Source organism: Muscardinus avellanarius, assembly GCF_963383645.1.
Source record: "Muscardinus avellanarius genome assembly, chromosome: 12".
Classification (NCBI taxonomy): Eukaryota; Metazoa; Chordata; class Mammalia; order Rodentia; family Gliridae; genus Muscardinus; species Muscardinus avellanarius.
In genome coordinates this window covers 53,214,725-53,232,169 of record NC_137798.1, presented here as the reverse complement: position 1 = coordinate 53,232,169, position 17,445 = coordinate 53,214,725, and the positions used below count along the sequence as shown (strand labels likewise).

At 40.0% G+C, this 17,445-nt stretch overlaps 1 protein-coding gene across 1 annotated transcript; it reads right to left on the bottom strand.

Moving 5' to 3' along the window:
- Window positions 1-2,990: 2,990 nt before the first annotated feature.
- Window positions 2,991-13,743, bottom strand: LOC308271004 (MKI67 FHA domain-interacting nucleolar phosphoprotein-like; the record flags this gene model as incomplete). The annotated part of the gene is given in 3 exon segments (XM_080707140.1): window positions 2,991-3,240; window positions 3,242-3,876; window positions 13,654-13,743. Coding segments are annotated over 3 exon segments (975 nt in total).
- Window positions 13,744-17,445: the final 3,702 nt, after the last annotated feature.

Genomic DNA, 17,445 nt, shown 5'->3' with positions numbered 1-17,445 from the left:
TTTTCTCCATAATTACTTGATTCCATTTAGGATTTATTTGTTCATGCTTTTGAGGACTTTTAGATCTCTAAACAGATTAATTATTGCTTTTTCAAATATTGGCTTTGTTGCCAGGCATGGTGGCGCATGCTCTAATCCCTGCACTTGGGAGGCAGAGACAGGAGGATCGCACAGGTTCGAAGCCAGCCGTGCTGGCTTAAGAGACCGTGTTTCCAAATAAAAATATAAAAAATAGGTGTCTGGTAGCGTAGCCCGGAGGTAGAAGGGTTTCCGGGAACCCTAGTACCACCAAAAAACAAACAAAAAAACAAACAAACAAAACCAAATATTGACTTTATTGATTCAAAGATTTTCATAGTGACTTGTCAAAAGAAAGGTTCTGCATTCTCTTTGAAAATAAAGGAAAGGAATAAGAAGCCCCTATCCATAAACAATCTTCTGTATTCTGATGGATAAAATCTTACATGGCACATGGTTACATGTGTTTTTATTCTGTCTTTCCATTCAGCGAGTTGTTTAAAAAATAGAAGTACAGTTTCAGAAAGAATAACTATTCTTTGGAAATGATTCATGATAGCCTTAGGCTAAATCTTTGACATTCATTTTTAGCTCAGAATAAAAGTTCTGATGGCAACGTAAAATAGACTGTGCACACTCAGAGTTGATGTCAGAAAGAAATGGCAATATAAAGAGCCAATAAGTTGAACTAAATGAGGTGATTTATAAAAAATTAAACGGTGCTGGATATCTTCATAGAAAAGGAAAATGAGTAGCTATTGATAATATCCACAGTCTCTCAACATACAACTAAATCAAGGACCTAGGAGGGAATGTACTTTGATTACAGCTATTAGCAATGTAATACTGCCATCTTATTTTCTACCAAAGTACAGTATGCCTATCCTCTGTGAGGATAATCTGTACTTTCTGTCATTAAAAGGAGAAAATAGAAGCTGTGTGTGAAAAATAGTCCATTGTTAGGGATGAGCCCACTGTAATTGACAAGATTCTTAAAAATGCCCCCTTATCAATGTTTCTAGTTATATCAAAAATAATTTGGAAAAAAGTTTTGAGTTAGCTGCTTATGTCTGTCTACTCTAAAAAGAGAAGAATTAATTCCTTATGTATATTGATTATACTAGGGATATCTTAGAAAAATATTTTTAAAGATAAACTTTGTCATGTTTCATTCAATAAAATTTTATTTTGACAATGAGCTATTTAGTTCTATTTTTCTTTTTTATTTTTCAGGAAATGATGGGAATAAAAAATGTTTAATAAGATGTAAAACAATGCATAATTATAATGTATTAATAAAAGCCATGAAAAAAGGAGAAAGGCTTGGTGCAATACTTTGGACTTCTTATATCTCTGTCTTTTTTTATTTGTTATTCCCATATCAACGATGTATTGCTGCATCTGGATCATTCTCTCTGTTATAAAAATTATAAATTTATATTAAACACCTGAGATATGCCAGATGCTCTTCTGGCACATTAGAATATATTCACAAAGAAAGCAGATGCAGCTCCTGATCTCATAGAATCCTGGGTTTGTTGGTGCTGGGGAATCTCACTCATGCCCACAGCTTCGGGTCCTAAGAATATTCTGACAATTCTCAAATATTTCTGACCCCTCTCCCAAGTCTCATAATTGTACAGTCAGCTGCTTGCTCAGGAAATTCCTCTCCTGTTTTGGTTTGGTTTGGTTTTCAGCAACTGAAAGATTTGAGTTTTATGTTAGTACCTGGCTGGCCCACTGGCTGTATTTGGATGCTCCATGGTTTTTACACTTCAAAACCATTTAAAAATAATTTTTGAAACCTAATATTTATACAAAATTTATACTTAAGTGTTTATAGAAAACATTTTATTGGAGCACAGCCACATCCATAATTTTATACAGTGTCCACAGCTGCTTTTGTGTTACCTGTGCAGTGGCATCATTGACACAATGAGCACAGAGTCCGTGTTTGCTATTTGTTCCTTTACAGAAAAGCTTGCCAAGCCCTGGTCTACAATAATATAAAAATCAGCAAACCCTAAGGTTATTATTCTCACATATGTTTTATGTGGGTTATATTGTCCATTAATTTTGTCATTGACTCCATTCTACTTTTTATGTTATTCTTCAGAAATACTGGGAGTAATATTAGTAGAGATGTTTCAACTCTCTTTATGATCTTAAGAACTATGAAGAAAATATTTATTTCATGGCTGATAAAATACACGTTCAGAGCAGTTAAGCAAATTACCCAAGGTCAAAAATTCAGGAAGCTGCATAGTTGGAAATCAAAGACAATATTTTCCAACACTAAAGTCTATAATCACTTTTTTTTGACATTTCTAAATTTGTAATAACATGTAAGTACAGAAAGGAATTTGTATCCTAAACTACCTCCTTACTTCCAGTTTCAGTCACCTCAGGTGGAAATCTAAAACACCCTTGTGGTTTCATGAGCATGACCACCATACATATGGGTCAAGGAGGCCTGGTGATCTTTATTCAGTGGTGATTTTAGAAGTTTTTTTTTTTAGGGGGGGGTCGTGGAACCCAGGGGCTTTTCTACCTCCGGGCTATACTCCCAGACCTATTTTATACTTTATTTGGAAACAGGGTCTCGCTAAGTTGCTGAGAGCCTTTAAGTAGCTGAGGCTGGCTTCGAGCCTGTATGATCCTCCTGTCTCAGCCTCCCAAGTGCTGGGATTACAAGCGTGAGCCACCACGCCCGGCTTCAGTGGTGATTTTTAAAAGGCTGTAGTTTAGTTCTTTAAGCCTGAAGTGAATGGGAAAGAAACAAGAAACCAGGAGAAAGTTGCCCAGCCACTGCAGGCTGCCCTTCATCCTTTATTTCAGTCAGGGGAGCCAACAGCAGGGCTCTTTCCCAGAGTCCATCCACAGTGACACCTCAGGGCACCAGCAAAGTACCATCAGTCCTTATGATGACACCGGCACACTGTGTTTAAAGGCATGACACACACACTACGCATTTAGGATTTCCGAATGCTCCCTGCTTTGTCTTTTCCGCTTTGGCCTTGCCTTCGAGTTTTCCCTAAACTTTCAGTCGTTGCAGTCTTCTGTACTTCTTTTACGCTGGATATGGGCTTTTTGAAAACTATTTCATCATCGTTATCATCATTCATTTCAGCCACTTCAGACTTTCTTTTCTCCAAATATGTTGGTGTGCAAACTGGTGTGGGACCTTGGCTATCCACAGATTTCTCTGGAGTGTCTTTTAAAATCTTTCTCTTCTTTGAAATCTTTTTCTTCGTTAGCAGGTATGTCAGAAACCTCTTTTTTCTTACTAGGTAAAACTAATGAAGGAAAGTCATAATTGATTCCTTTTTTAGCTAATTTCCTCCAGAGTAATTTTTCTTTCTTTTTGAATCGCTCTTCCATCCGTATCTTTTGTATCAATATCCGTTTGCGATCATACCGTTTCACTGCTGGATGTAATGGCGGACAAAATGGAGTATTCCAGCCTTTACAAAGTTCTTTATGTACCTTTTCTGGTGGCATAAAACGACACACCAAGAGTCTTTCACCAAAGAGGTAGTTGTTCATTGTTTCAGCAACTATCTTGGCCACATCCTCAGACTCAAACTCCACAAAGGCAAAGCCTCTGCTATTTCCAGTCCTTTTACTTCTGGATAGTCTGAGTTTTTTAATAGCTCCAAACTGGCAAAAATATGCCTCGATCTGGGTGTCATGAAGTGTTGGAGGTAGGTAGCCTACATAAATTACTCCAGGGGTTTTTCTTGCTTCTTTTGCTGAAGGACGCGCTGGCACACTTGCAGCACCTCCTTCCGAAACTGCTCGTCCTGCTTCGAGTTCAGAAACAGAGCTGACCCCTCCGGGCCAGTGAGCGCTGCCATGCTATAATCCCTTTTTATATGTGATATTTTTTCCTACAAAGTTCACTAAAGTTATTCCAGTACTTCTCTCTGTCCAAGGAAAAAATGGTGTCCTCATGTTTACCAAGTGGCTGAGCCAATAATTTTGCCCAAATTTGCGATCAACAGTAATCATTACACACAAATCAATCTGGCCTCTGTGCAGCCATAGTAAGCAAAGTGCCTGGGTAAAAGACCTGCAGTTTTAAAGTTGTAGTACTTACTTTTCAGGGTTGATAGCTCTTGTTTTCTTTTTAAAATCAGGGTCTACTGACTATCTACTAGTAAACACTGAATTTAGAAGTACTGTAGTTTGACAGTATTAGCAAAGTGCTTTGAAACATATAATTTTAATGTTAAATATATACTTAAATGCACTATTTTAACTAGTATTTCCACTTTATTCTGAAGTAATAAATTTACCTAAGAGAAACATCTGTATTTTAATTCAATCTGTTTCTAGACCCTGATTTCTATGTCTGAGTACAGATATCTGTCTTTAATGTGATCACTTTCACTTATAAAAACTCTCAACAAACATTAAATGGCCAAGTAATATTGGTGTCATAAATTCTTAAGAAAACTAAGTCGTTTTGATAGCAATTAAGAGTAATTTGAAAATAATAGGTAATTTTGTCAATATTAGCCACTTTTAAATTGCTAAGTGTGTGTATTTTAAAAATCTACACTAAAAAATTAATAGTACTAGATATCATGGAAGTGACAATTTTATATGACCTTCTAGCGATGTGTAAGAAATCACATACTCTGCCAAAGTTAAAAGCAAGATATATGTTAATAAAAATACAAAGCTGAAAATTGTTAGTCCTTTTGTAATTTCAGACTCTAAGAGAAGATTTCCAGTGGTGGTGTTGGATAATTGCAGAATCACCTGTGATCATCAGGTGAAATGGACTGAATGTGTCTCCCCTAGATTCATATGTTGAATCCCTAACTACCAAGATGATGAGATTAAGAAGTAAGGCCTTGGGGAGATTACTGGGTCCTAAGGTCTTAAGTGTGAAACATTTGTGAATGGGCTTAGTGCCCTTATCAAAGGACCCCAAAGAGCTCTTTGTCCTCTTTATGCTATAGAATAGAAAAAGTTGAAATTCTGCAAGTGGAAACAGGACCAGTACCAGAATCTGTAAGATGATCTCAGACTTCTGGCTTTCAACACTGAAAAACAAATTTATAAGGTGTGTGCCATGATGCTGGACAAAAATTACTCTATTTCACAAGCCACTCAGTCTATGGTATTTTGTTATAACAACTCAAACTTAGAAAAATGGTTATATTTCTAATTATCAGAACCAGGAAGTCTATAGGAATTAAATATTTTAATAAATACCCAGAGTTAGAACCTAACTCTAGTTTACATCAGAGAACAATATAATTTTTGTATAAGTTAATATAAATTCAAGGAATAAATTACTGAAAAATTGGCAAAACAACATGTTATATTTTGACTGTAGTATTATTGGGTTGTCACTCTGTTGGACAAGCTTGTCACCAAATTCGAATCCAATTGTAACTGAGGCACATTTTATTTGTCTTCAATAGCAAACAGTTGTATTTGTCTGCATATTTTGTTCTTATATTCAGAGTAATTCGCATAGCTCTGATTGCATTGTAGAGCTTTTTGACACTAAAGGATTAAAATATTTACTTATTGAATATAGACTATTTTTAAATATTTCACATTTTTGTCATTTTTTTCTTAATGACTCAACTGGAATATTAGGTTAGCTTTGGAACTTATGTCCATATCTTTATATGATCAGCAGACAATGTATGATGGGTGAGATATGAAGTCGCTTTTATAAAACTGGTCTTTGGATCTGATGTGTTTAAAATTATATTTAAGTCAGGCATGGTGGTGCACATGTGTAATTCCAGCATTTGGGAAGCTGAGAGGAGGATCTTGGTTCAAGGACAGCCTCAGTTACTTAGAGGCCTATGTCAATTCAGTAGCTTGGAGGTAGAATGCCCCTGGGTTCTATCCCCAGTAACGTAAAAAAAAAATCTCTCTCTCTCCTCTCTCTCTCTCGTATATATAGATATATGTATATATAGAGATATACGTATATTATGTATATATATATATATATATATATATATATATATATATATATATACAGAGAGAGAGAGTGTCTGTGTGTTAGAGAGAGAGGAGAGTGAATGTACCTTATAAGATCCAGAGCAAAGAAACTCATAGTGGTTTTAAAGTGAGCTAGCAAGATTTGATGGACATTTGAACTAGTGCTTCAGAATTGAATAGAATGGAATTAGTGAGAAAGAAATAGAGAGTCCATTGTAGGTAGGCAAAAAAAAAAAAATCTGGAGAATGAGTGCCAAATACTTTTAGAAATGGTATGGAGACAGTTCCACGCAATGAAAAGGGCTCTCGTGGAAAAATTAAAGTCATAAAAAAACTCATGGACTCTGAAAATCAGAAATGGGGCATTCTGCTGGGTGTGGTGGCGCACGCTTGTGATTCCCTGGGCTTGGGAGTCAGAGACAGGAGGATTCCACCCTGTTTTACATAAAAATACTTTTAAAATGAAAGTGCATTGATTTTGTGTTTGCTGCTGCTTTTAGCAAACATGACATAGTCACATTATTGTTTATAAACAATCATAAAGAACAGAAATAAAACTAAAGTTTTTAAATATTTTATTTTTATATTTTATTGATACATTATAGCTTGATAGTCTTTTATTGATACATTATAGCTTTATACTTTATAGCTTTATAGTCTTCTAACATAATGTAGTTCATGAGGATAGTGACAGACATGAGCACAGCAATTGGAGAGTTTCCCCTGGCTCCTTCCCCACTCCCCATAGAGGATATTGGAATTTGCATGGGCATTCTCATATATGTACATAATATCACATATGCCGTGTCAGTCCTGGGCGCCCTCTCCTCTCCTCTCCTCTCCTCTCTTCTCCTCTCCTCTCCCTTTCTCCTCTAAATTCTCCACTATAATTTAATTTTCTTAATTGCTGAATAATTTCACTGTGTGCATATTCCCAAATTTTGTAATCCATTCATTCGTTGATGGAAACCTAGTTTGGTTCTATAATTTGGCTATTAAAACATCCTTTGCAGAAAAATAGATGGACCTGTAACACATTATATAAAGTAAGATTAGCCAGTCACAGAAAGTGACGGGTCATAGATTTTCTTTAACATGCAGAAACTAGGGAGTAATTGAGATATAAGAAGGGTTTTATATAAAGAAGGAAAAACTGCAGTGGAGTCAGGGAGGTGGTCTTGGGAAGGGTAGAAATGTGGAGAATCAATGAAGAAAACTCTTCCTTATGCACATGTAAAAGAATAGCCAGCCTTGGTGGCCCACACTTGTAATCCCAGTATTTGGGAGGCTGAGATAGGAGGATCGCATAGGTTCAAAGACAGTCTCAGCTATTTAATGAAACCCTGTTTCCAAATAAAATATAAAATAGGTCTGGAAGGCCGGGCATGGTGGTGCATGGTTGTAATCCCCACGTTTGGGAGGCAGAGACAAGAGGATTGAGCAGGTTTGAAGGAAATTCAAGGGAAGTCTATTTCTTAGTCAAATGACCAGCAAAGCAGTTGCTTAAGTAGCCTGAAAACACTACAATTATTATAATTGTTCTACTCAGATGGGCGTGGTGGTGTAGGCCTGTAATCCCTGTACTTGGAAGGCTGAGACAGGAGGCTTTCAGGCTCTAGGACAGCCTCAGCATGCAGTGAGACTTGAATCAACCTGAGACCCTGTTTCCAAATAAGAAAGAAAATAATCAACCTGACGATGTAGCAAAAATATGGAATGCCTCTGGGTTCAGTCTCCAGTATCTCCCCCCCACACACACACACACCATATGCACACAAATATTCTACTCTAGAAAACACCATAGAGAGGCCAGCGAGGCCGGGATGGAAGCCTGCTGCGAGGAAAGCCGATGCTGGGGCCTCCGAGGCTGGGATCGGAGCCTGCTGAGGGGTTAGACCGATGCCGGGGCCATCGGCTAACATTGGAGCCTGCTGTGAGGCAAGGCCGGTGCTGGGGCCTCCGAGGCAGGATCAGAGTCAGCTGAGGGGTTAGGCTGGTGCCGGGGCCACTGGCCGGCATTGGAGCCTTCCATGAGGCAAGGCCGCTACTGAGGCCTTCAAGGCCTGAATTGGAGCCTGCTGAGGGGTTAGGCGGATGCCGGGGCCATCAGCTAACATCAGAGCCTGCCGTGAGGCAAGGCCGGTGCTGGGGCCTCCGAGGCCAGGATTGGAGCCAGCTGAGGGGTTAGGCCAGATTTGGGGCCAGCGAGGCCAGAACCGGGGCCTCCCATGAGGCAAGGCTGCTGCTTGAACCAGCGAGGTCTGATCAGACTGCCGGGTAGCCAGGCTACAACTGGGGTCATCAAGAGTGGGATCGGTATTTGCAACGCGGCATGCACAGAGAAATATTGCAGAAAATTAAAACCAGATGCTTCCCCTAATCAGCAATAACTAGGAGGAAATGGGCAACAGGAAGTGGTCAAGCTATAGAAAGGGCCCTATAGTGAAGCAATTAAGGTGACCAATCAGAGAGTATGGAATAGGGGAGGATGGAGCCTCTTTAAAAAGCAGGAGGTACATAAAGATATGTATCAAAGTTAATCACCAAACAAGCATGGGATTGAGGGAGGGAGAGGGAATGGGATGGGGGCTGGATGAGGGCTAATTGGATGATGTGTGCTTGTATATCCTCTCAAGTCTTATATTCCAATGTGATGTATGATTACAACGCACCAATAAAAATAAATTTTAAAAAAACTAAAAAAAAAAAAAAGAAAAGAAAAGAAAACACCATAGAGAAACTCAGAGTTCCTCTGACTCCTGAGTAAATGCCTAAGGAGAAATCTGGTACCCTGGAGGCTGAGAGAGGAGGATGGCAGATTCAAGGCGAGCCATAGCAATTTAGGAGACCCTGTTTCAAAATAAAAAATAAAATGTTCTGGGAATATATCTGTGATGCAGAATGTCTCTGGATCCAATCTACAAGAGAAAAAGTGAGAGCAAGAGAAAGAGAGAGATTTGCACCCGAAGGTTGGTAATAAGGTTCCATTCCTGCTGGGGAGACATGAGCAGAGTCCTGCTGGAAAACCTGGGCCTTTGTTGCTTCCTGGGAAGAACAAAACTTCTCCTCCACACGCATAAGCTCTTGCACTTGATGTCAGTATAGAAGCTTCTTGGAAACCTGGACCTTCACCAGAAACTATCTGGTTCTGGTTAGCCAGAACCAGCACAGTGTCAGAATCAGCCTGGAAAACAGAAGATGAAACTAGGATTCAGAGTTGCACAACACAATTCTAGAAATCTTCAAGATTCATGCCAGTCATCATATTAAAAACCAGGAAAAGCCAGGCGTGGTGGCGCATGCTTGTAATCCCCGCGCTTGGGAGGTGGAGACCGGAGGATCGCGTAGGTTCGAAGCCAGCCGTGCTGGTTTAAGAGACCCTGTTTCCAAATAAAAATATGAAATAGGTCTGGGAGTGTAGCCCAGAGGTAGAAGGGCTTCCAAGAACCCTGGTACCAGCAAAAAAAAAAAAAAAAAAAAGGGACTTGGGACAACATGCTGTGTGATGAGGGTGATCGGATTGGCTGAGGGGTAAGGCTGGTGCCAGGGCCGGCAAGGCCAGAATTAGAGCCTGCCGAGGGGTTAGGCCGGTGCCAGGGCCAGCGAGGATGGGATGGGGCCCACCATGAGGCAAGGCCGGAGAAGGGGCCTCTGAGGCAGGGATTACAGCCTGCAGAGGGGTGAGGCCAGTGCCAGGCCAGCCTCATTGGGATTGGGGTCCAACATGAGGCAAGGCTGGTGATGGGGCCTCTGAGGCTAGGATTGGAGCTTGCCAAGGGGTGAGGCCTGTGCCAGGGCCATCGAGGCCATAATCGGAGCCTGCTGTGAGGCAAGGCTGGTGCTTGGGACTCTGAGGCCGGGATCAGAGCCTGCTGAGGGGTTAGGCCAGTACTGGGGCCATCGAAGCTGGGATCAGAGCATACCGAGGGGTTAGGCTGGTGCTGGGGCCAGCGAGGCTGGGATCAGAGCCTGCCGAGAGGCAAGGCCAGTGCAGGGGCCTCTGAGGGTAGGATTAGAGCCTGCCAAGAAGTTAGGCCAGTGCCAGGGCCAGCAAGGCTTGAATCGGGGCCCACCATGAGGCAAGGCCAGAGAAGGGGCCTCTGAGGCAGGGATCAGAGCCTGCAGAGGGGTGAGGCAGGTGCCGGGGCAAGCAAGGCCGGGATTGGAGCCTGCCATGAGGCAAGGCCAGTGCAGGGGCCTCCGAGGCTGGATTAGAGCCTGCCGAGGGGTTAGGCTGGTGCCAGGGCCAGTGAGGCTGGGATTGGAGCCCATCATGAGGCAAGGCCAGAGCAGGGGCCTCCAAGGCAGGGATTGGAGCCTGCAGAGGGGTGAGGCCAGTGCCAGGGCCAGCCTCATCAGGATGGGGGCCCAACATGAGGCAAGGCCTGTGATGGGGACTCCGAGGTCATGATTAGAGCCTTCAGAGGGGTTAGGTCAGTGCTAGGGCCAGAGATACTGGGGTCGGAGCCTGCCATGAGGCAAGGCCAGTGCTGGGGCCTCCAAGGCCGGGATCAGAGCCTGACAAGGGGTTAGACCAGTACCTGGGCCAGCAAGGCTGGGATCAGAGCCTGCCCTGGGGCAAGGCCGTTGCTGGGGTCTCTGAGGCCGGAATCAGAGCCTGCTGAGGGGTTAGGCCAGTGCCGGGGCCATCGAGGCCGGGATCAGAGCCTACCAAGGGGTTAGGCTGATGCTGGGGCCAGCAAGGCTGGGATCAGAGCCTGCCAAGAGGCAAGGCCAGTGCTGAGGCCTCTGAGGCCGGGATTGGAGTCTGTCGAGGGTTTAGGCTTGTGCTTTTTCCAGCAAGGCCGGGATCGGAGCCTGCCATGAGGCTAAGCCAGTGCTGGGGTCTCTGAGTCCAGGAACAGAGCCTGCCGAGGGGTGAGGCCGGTGCTGGGGCCAGCGAGGCTGGGAAAGGGGCTTGCAATGAGGCAAGGCTCATGCTGGAGCCAGTGAGGCTGGGATCAGAGTCTGCTGGGTGGCCAGGCCAGTGCCAGGGCCGTCTAGAGTGGGATCAGAACCTGCAATGCTTCATACACAGAGAAATATCACAGAAAATAAAAAACCAGATGCTTTCCCTAATATGCAAAAACTAGGAAGAAATGGGTAATAGGAGGAGGTCTAGTTGAAGAAGGGGCCCTATAGAGGATCAATTAAGGTGAACAATCAGAGGGGATGGGTGGGGGAGGATGGAATCTCTTTAAAACTCATGATGTTCATAAACAAAATGTATCAAGGTTAATCACCAATCAAGCATGGGATCAAGGGAAGGGGAAGGAATGGAATGGGGATTGGATAAGGGCTAATTGGATGATGTGTGCTTGTATATCCTCACAAGTCTTGTATTCCATTGTGATGTATGACTACAATGCACCAATAAAATATATATATATATATTAAAAAATAAAAAAAATTTAAAACCTCAGAATGTATCAATTTGAATCAGGAAAAATACCACCTGCAACCCAGGTTTTAGAATTATGTGACAAGGATTTTAAAGCAGATATCATATGATTGTTTTAACAAGCAATAAGTACTAGAGACAAACAAGCAGGGGAGAAGACTGAGAAAAGCAAAAAGTATAGAGAAAATCAAACTAAAATTTTAGAACTGAAAAAATAAATAACTAAAATAAAATTATCTAGAGTTGGGTTCAACAAGAGAATAGGTAATAACAAATCTATGTATTTGAAGATAGAAAAACAGAAATTACCTCATCAGATAAAATGGATGGAAGGAAAATGACTCAGGGACTGTACTACAGGTCTAATATTCGAGTCATTGAAATCTCAATCCAAGAGGAGAAAAGGATCAGAGCTGAAAAAATGGTAGCATAAAGGAAAACCACCAATTATTCAAATTGGGCTAAAATATTAAACCCCTAGATTTCCGAAGCAGAGAAAACTTTAAACCAGATAAACTGAGAGAAATCCATGCCAAGATACATCATAATAAAAATTCTGAAAACTAAGAAAAAGAAATCTTAATGCCAGCATCAGAAATGAAACTTTGACTAAGCTGTAAAGGAGGCAACAAAGAATGATTTTTTTGATGTGAGTTTAAATGAGTTGAACAATATTGATAACAATACACAAATTAAAATAACATGCCTCCCAGAAGTTGATGGCAAGAAATCCGGATTAAAAATATTTGCCACTGCAGCCGGGCGTGGTGGCGCACGCTTGTAATCCCCGCGCTTGGGAGGCAGAGACAGGAGGATTGCACAGGTTCGAAGCCAGCCGCGCGCGCTGGCTTAGGAGACCCTGTTTCCAAATAAAAAATGTAAAAATAGGTCTGGGAGTGTAGCCCGGAGGTAGAAGGGCTTCCAGGAACCCCAGTACCACCAAAAAAAAAAAAAAAAAAAAATATTTGCCACTGCAAATATTTATCTTATTCGAGAATTGTTGCCTGTCTTCAAATATTTTCAGGGCTCACATTAAAAAAAAAAAAAAATAGCCGGGCATGGTAGTGCATGCTTGTAATTCCCACACTTGGGAAGCTGAGACAGGAGGATCGCACAGGTTTGAAGCCAGCCTCGCTGGCTTAAGAGACCCTGTTTCCAAATAAAAATTATAAAAAATAGGTGTCTCAGAGTGTAGCCCAGAGGTAAAAGGGTTCCCAGGAACCCCAGTACCACCAAAAAAAAAAGAGGTAAATATATTTTATTATTTATTTTTATTACTTTATTTATTTATTTATTTATTTATTTTATTTTGCAGGTCTGCGAGTGGAACCCAGGGACATTTGACCTCCGAGCTACACCCCCTGCTGTATATTTTATTCTTTAACTTAAAGCCGAGTCTTAATGAGTTGCAGAGGGCCTCACTCAGTAGCTGAGGCTGTCTGCGAACCGTGATCCTCCAGTCTCAGCCTCTCAAATGCTGGAATTACAAGTGTGAGCCACCACACCTGGCTTGGTAAATATATTTTAGTGCAAACTACCCCCAAAGTGTTTATTTTTAAATGTAATCAATATAAAATTTGTAGTAAGATAGTTCACATTCTTTTCTTAAATATTATAAAAACTGTCTCTCAATTCAGAAAAGCCATATTCAAGTGTTTACTACCTGCATATAAGCCATATTCAAGTGTTTACTAGCTGCATATGTGTTGGGGTGTGTGCATACAACGCCTAAAGAGATGCAGCCTCCCTTGGCCTGAGCGGCCCGCAGGCTAAGGCAAAGCTTTAGGTAAAGTTTAAGAACTTCCGCAGTAAAATGATTCAGCAGAAAAGGGGCTAAGATGGCGCCTGGAGGAAGCTACGAAGGCATGGTTTCCTCATTCATTATGGGTGGGGAGACTGAGCAGTTTTTCCCTTTTTACCTTTAAAGGAGCTTCCGCACACATGAATGGCTCGTGTACTGGCCTGGGATTGGCTGATTGGCTGCGAGCTACATGCTGAGTCCGTGAAGAGGTGATCTTTATCCTGATAGGCTAGGCTATTTCCTCACTGGAAATTCCCCTTGTGGTTTTGTGCCATATATATATATATATATATATATATATATATATATATATATATATATATATATATATTGCTTGAAGAAGAATAAACAAGCTACTGCTTGACTCAGCTCCCGGCTCCATGTATTGCTGTAGTTTGGGGCCGTTGACACTCAACCTTCCATCTCAGTCCCACCGCTGCCAGGTTGGACCCGTCACATGTGTTTTGAGCTGCTGCATTGCCTGGTCGATGGTGAAGGCATAAGAAAAAGTGGCTCTTGTTAAAGTTCTTGTGATAAGTTGTATCATATGCTCACTGAAACCTACTAATAAAATATTTCATTATTATTTTATAAATGTTAAATATGAAAGATTTGCATTTTTATTGAGACAGATTTTTAAATTAAAGTAGTTAATGAATTCCAGGATTTCCATTCTCATGCCAGTGTTTGTTGGCTGGATTGAAGTTGCTTTCACAACTATTTGACAAATTAGATCTCCAATCTGTTATGGTTGTGTATACCTGATTTTTTTAAAGATATTTTAAATGTACTATGAAATTTAATGTAGAAATGTAAGGATACTATTGCCTCTCTAAAATTTTAGATATAAAGCTTAAATTCAAGTTTGAATGGCTTGAAACCCTTGAGTAATTTGAATATAGTCTGCTGAAATTTTGAACTAACAATTGACAAAGAATCACTAAGATTATCTTAATGTCATATTTACATTTAAAAACTGACACATTTATAAGTATGTTCTACTTAACTTTAACACTTAAATTATACGTTAAATCTAATCATATTTTTCCTATAAATTGAACACTCACTGATTAAGAAAATAAAGCAAAACTTAAAGCTGAGTGTGGTGACACATGCCTATAATTCTTAGTACTTGGAGACTAAGACATGAGGACTGCAGGTTTGATACCACCTTGGCAACTTAGCAAGGCACTCAGCAGTTTACTGAGACCCTGTTTCAAAACAAAAACTAAAAAGGACTGGTGGTGTAGTTCAGAGGTGGAATGGTCCTGGGTTCAATCCTAGTCCCCCCCAAAAATCAAACAAATCAAAGAAATAGTGTTTCTAACTCCCCTTTAAAATAAAATACTGTGGTATCAATTTTTGAAAGTTCACATCAATTTACTAGGATATTATTCATCAGATCTAATGCATTTAGTTAAAAATCTATAATAATACATATTTATTTGTATAAAGATTGCATCCCTATTTTGTGATAACAAAAAATGCAGCAATACACTAGAAAAAAATCAGAATAGGGTTATTTTCATCAGGAATCATTACAAATTTATGATAAAATTACCTCATAGTTCTTCTTACTCTCCTTATAATTAATAGATATCTAAATTTGAACTTAATAAAATAGAATCAGTTATCCAGTAGATACATTGAAGTTGTTTATAAGTTCTTATCTGCAAATTTTCAAAAATTAGCAAAATTTAAAAACAAGAAATTAGATTATAATTATTCCACAGCTGCTTTCTAATTTAATTCAGTAGCATCAATAAACTACCATCTCAGCTTCATGGCGATAAATAATGCAGAATAAAAGAAAAAATGTTATTAAGAAAAGATTTGCAAGCCAGATATGGTGAGGCATGCCTGTAATCTCAGTACTTTGGAGAATGAGACATGAGACAAGAAGATCACAAGTTCAAGACCATCCTTAGCAAATTCGTGAGGCCCTGTTTTTTTAAAAAAAAATGACAGGGAGTCTAACCCAGAATTAGGATGCCCCTGGTTTCATTTTAATATCCACTACATGCACACACACACACACACACACACACACACACACACAGTGTGTTCCTATGAACTGATTTTAAAGAAATTGACCTGACCTATTTCTAAATATAATGGCTTTTTGAAATTTTTTGTCCTCATACTAATAGAAGTACTTGAAAATATAGCTCAGACTAAATACAAAGGGAGGATTTCAAAATAATAATAGTAGGAAATGTGGCTCTTGAATCAATCCTTATTAGCTACACATTTGGACACAGCTTTTCTCAACAGCATAAGTGAATATCTCCAGGAGAAAACTCATAAAGCTTTAGTCTGAGACCGGATCAAAGACTAGGAAAATAGGGTATCTATGTTAAGCAACCAAAATATGACTTTTTCCACTGTATAGTAAATGTATGTTTTATCATTTTCTGTGTGGCTCAGGTTTCTGGTATCGGCAAAGAGATTAAAACATGCCACTCTGACAAAGCTAATCTGTATACTTCAACTACACTAATGGGTACCTTTTCACTGTGTCATTCTTCATAAATTTTGCTAAAGTATCTTTTCAATAAGATGTGAAAAAAGTCAGATATAATCCCTCACTTGTGGCTTGTCACATTAGTTTTGATGTGCAAACTTTAAAATACTCCAGGTTACATAATTTCCCAAGCTATACTTAAAAAGTCATAAAAAAAAATGAAGCCATGGGAGTTTCACAAAGTCAGCAGTAAGAGCCATCAGAATGTGAGTCACCAATCAAAGGTGATATGTGACCTACCCAGCCAAATATCTTTCAATCACATCTATCATTCTCCACTAACATATTTCTTCCTAAAGCATCACCTGGTTTTTGTAGTGCTATTTTGAAATATGAGAATTCCCAAGAAAGGAGAAATATAGTGCCTATAGTAATAAAGTTATTATTATTTTATTACCTTATTTGTGCAGCTGAGCCCCACAAGCATGAGAGGCCTCTAACTTTAGAAGGAAAAAATGGAGATGGAGCAGAAAAAGTAGGAGTGGTGGGGATTGGTAGTCAGAAAACATGCCTCGCTATATCAGTCTGCTGAGTGCTGACCTCGTTGCCTGGACAGGAGTGCTGTCAGGAAAAGTGCTACTATCCTGGTGGTGAACACTTAAAATCCCAGTACTTGGGGGGCTGAGACAGGGGATCAGGGTTTAAGGACAGCCTCAGCTACTTAGTGAGGACCTCCGCAAATTAATGAGACCCTGTTTCAAAATAAAGAATAAAAAATAGGGCTGAGGGTGTAGCTTGGAGGTAGATTGCCCCTGGGTTCCAATGCTAATACCGCAAACAAAAAAAGTGCTACTGGTTTTTAAATATTCATATCTACAGTGAGTGTAGGTACAGTGTGGAGGATACAATTATAACAATGATCTCAACAACAGTCCCTGACTACAGGATATGACACACCTGTTTTTCCAGTAGAAAACCTGTAGAATAATTGGCTTCAGGAAGCAACAGATCTGTTTCAGGGAACAACACCCACTTATAAAATCCCAGGAAGGAAAGGTACAGTGGGGCTCAGGAATCATCTCTGGCCTTCTCAAGGGCCATCACTACTATTGTCAGTTGAGGCCCCTTACTTACACTGCAAACTCGTCGCTGGTGACAGTAAACCACAAGATTGTCAGTCTCATGCTATTTGTGGGCTAGATTGAAGCTGATTGGTACAACAAATATTGCACTAATTTCTATTTAAGTCCTCAGACACTTAATCTAATTTCTATTTAAGTCCTCAGAGACATCATAATGGCTTTCATTTGGAACACCTTGAATTTTTGCTGTTGTGCACAGGAAACATTTTAAGTAACTTTGAATTTCTGGTTTACAAATGGACTAGTAGGAGGCAAGAAGTCCAGCTTCTTGTTCTGTTTAGGAGAAAAAGAAAATTCTACTTAATAACTAGCAAATAGGTTACATCAGCATTCAAGTAAAATTAGGTAACAGGTGAGACAAAATAATTATGAACAGAAATTTCTGATTATGTCTATAAAATACAAAAGAAAGAGCCCTTTCATGGTGATTTTCATTTTTCATGTTCTGCAATTAATTACTATACAGACAAATTGGTTCAGCTCCTATTCAATACAAAATCATAGAATTCTCCAGGCATTGTGATGCATGTCTGTAATCCCAGTACTTTGGAGGCCAAGAAAGGAGGACCACAGATTCGAGACCAGCTTCAACAATTTACCAAGACTCTTAGCAACTGAAGGAGACCTTGTTTTAAAATTAAAC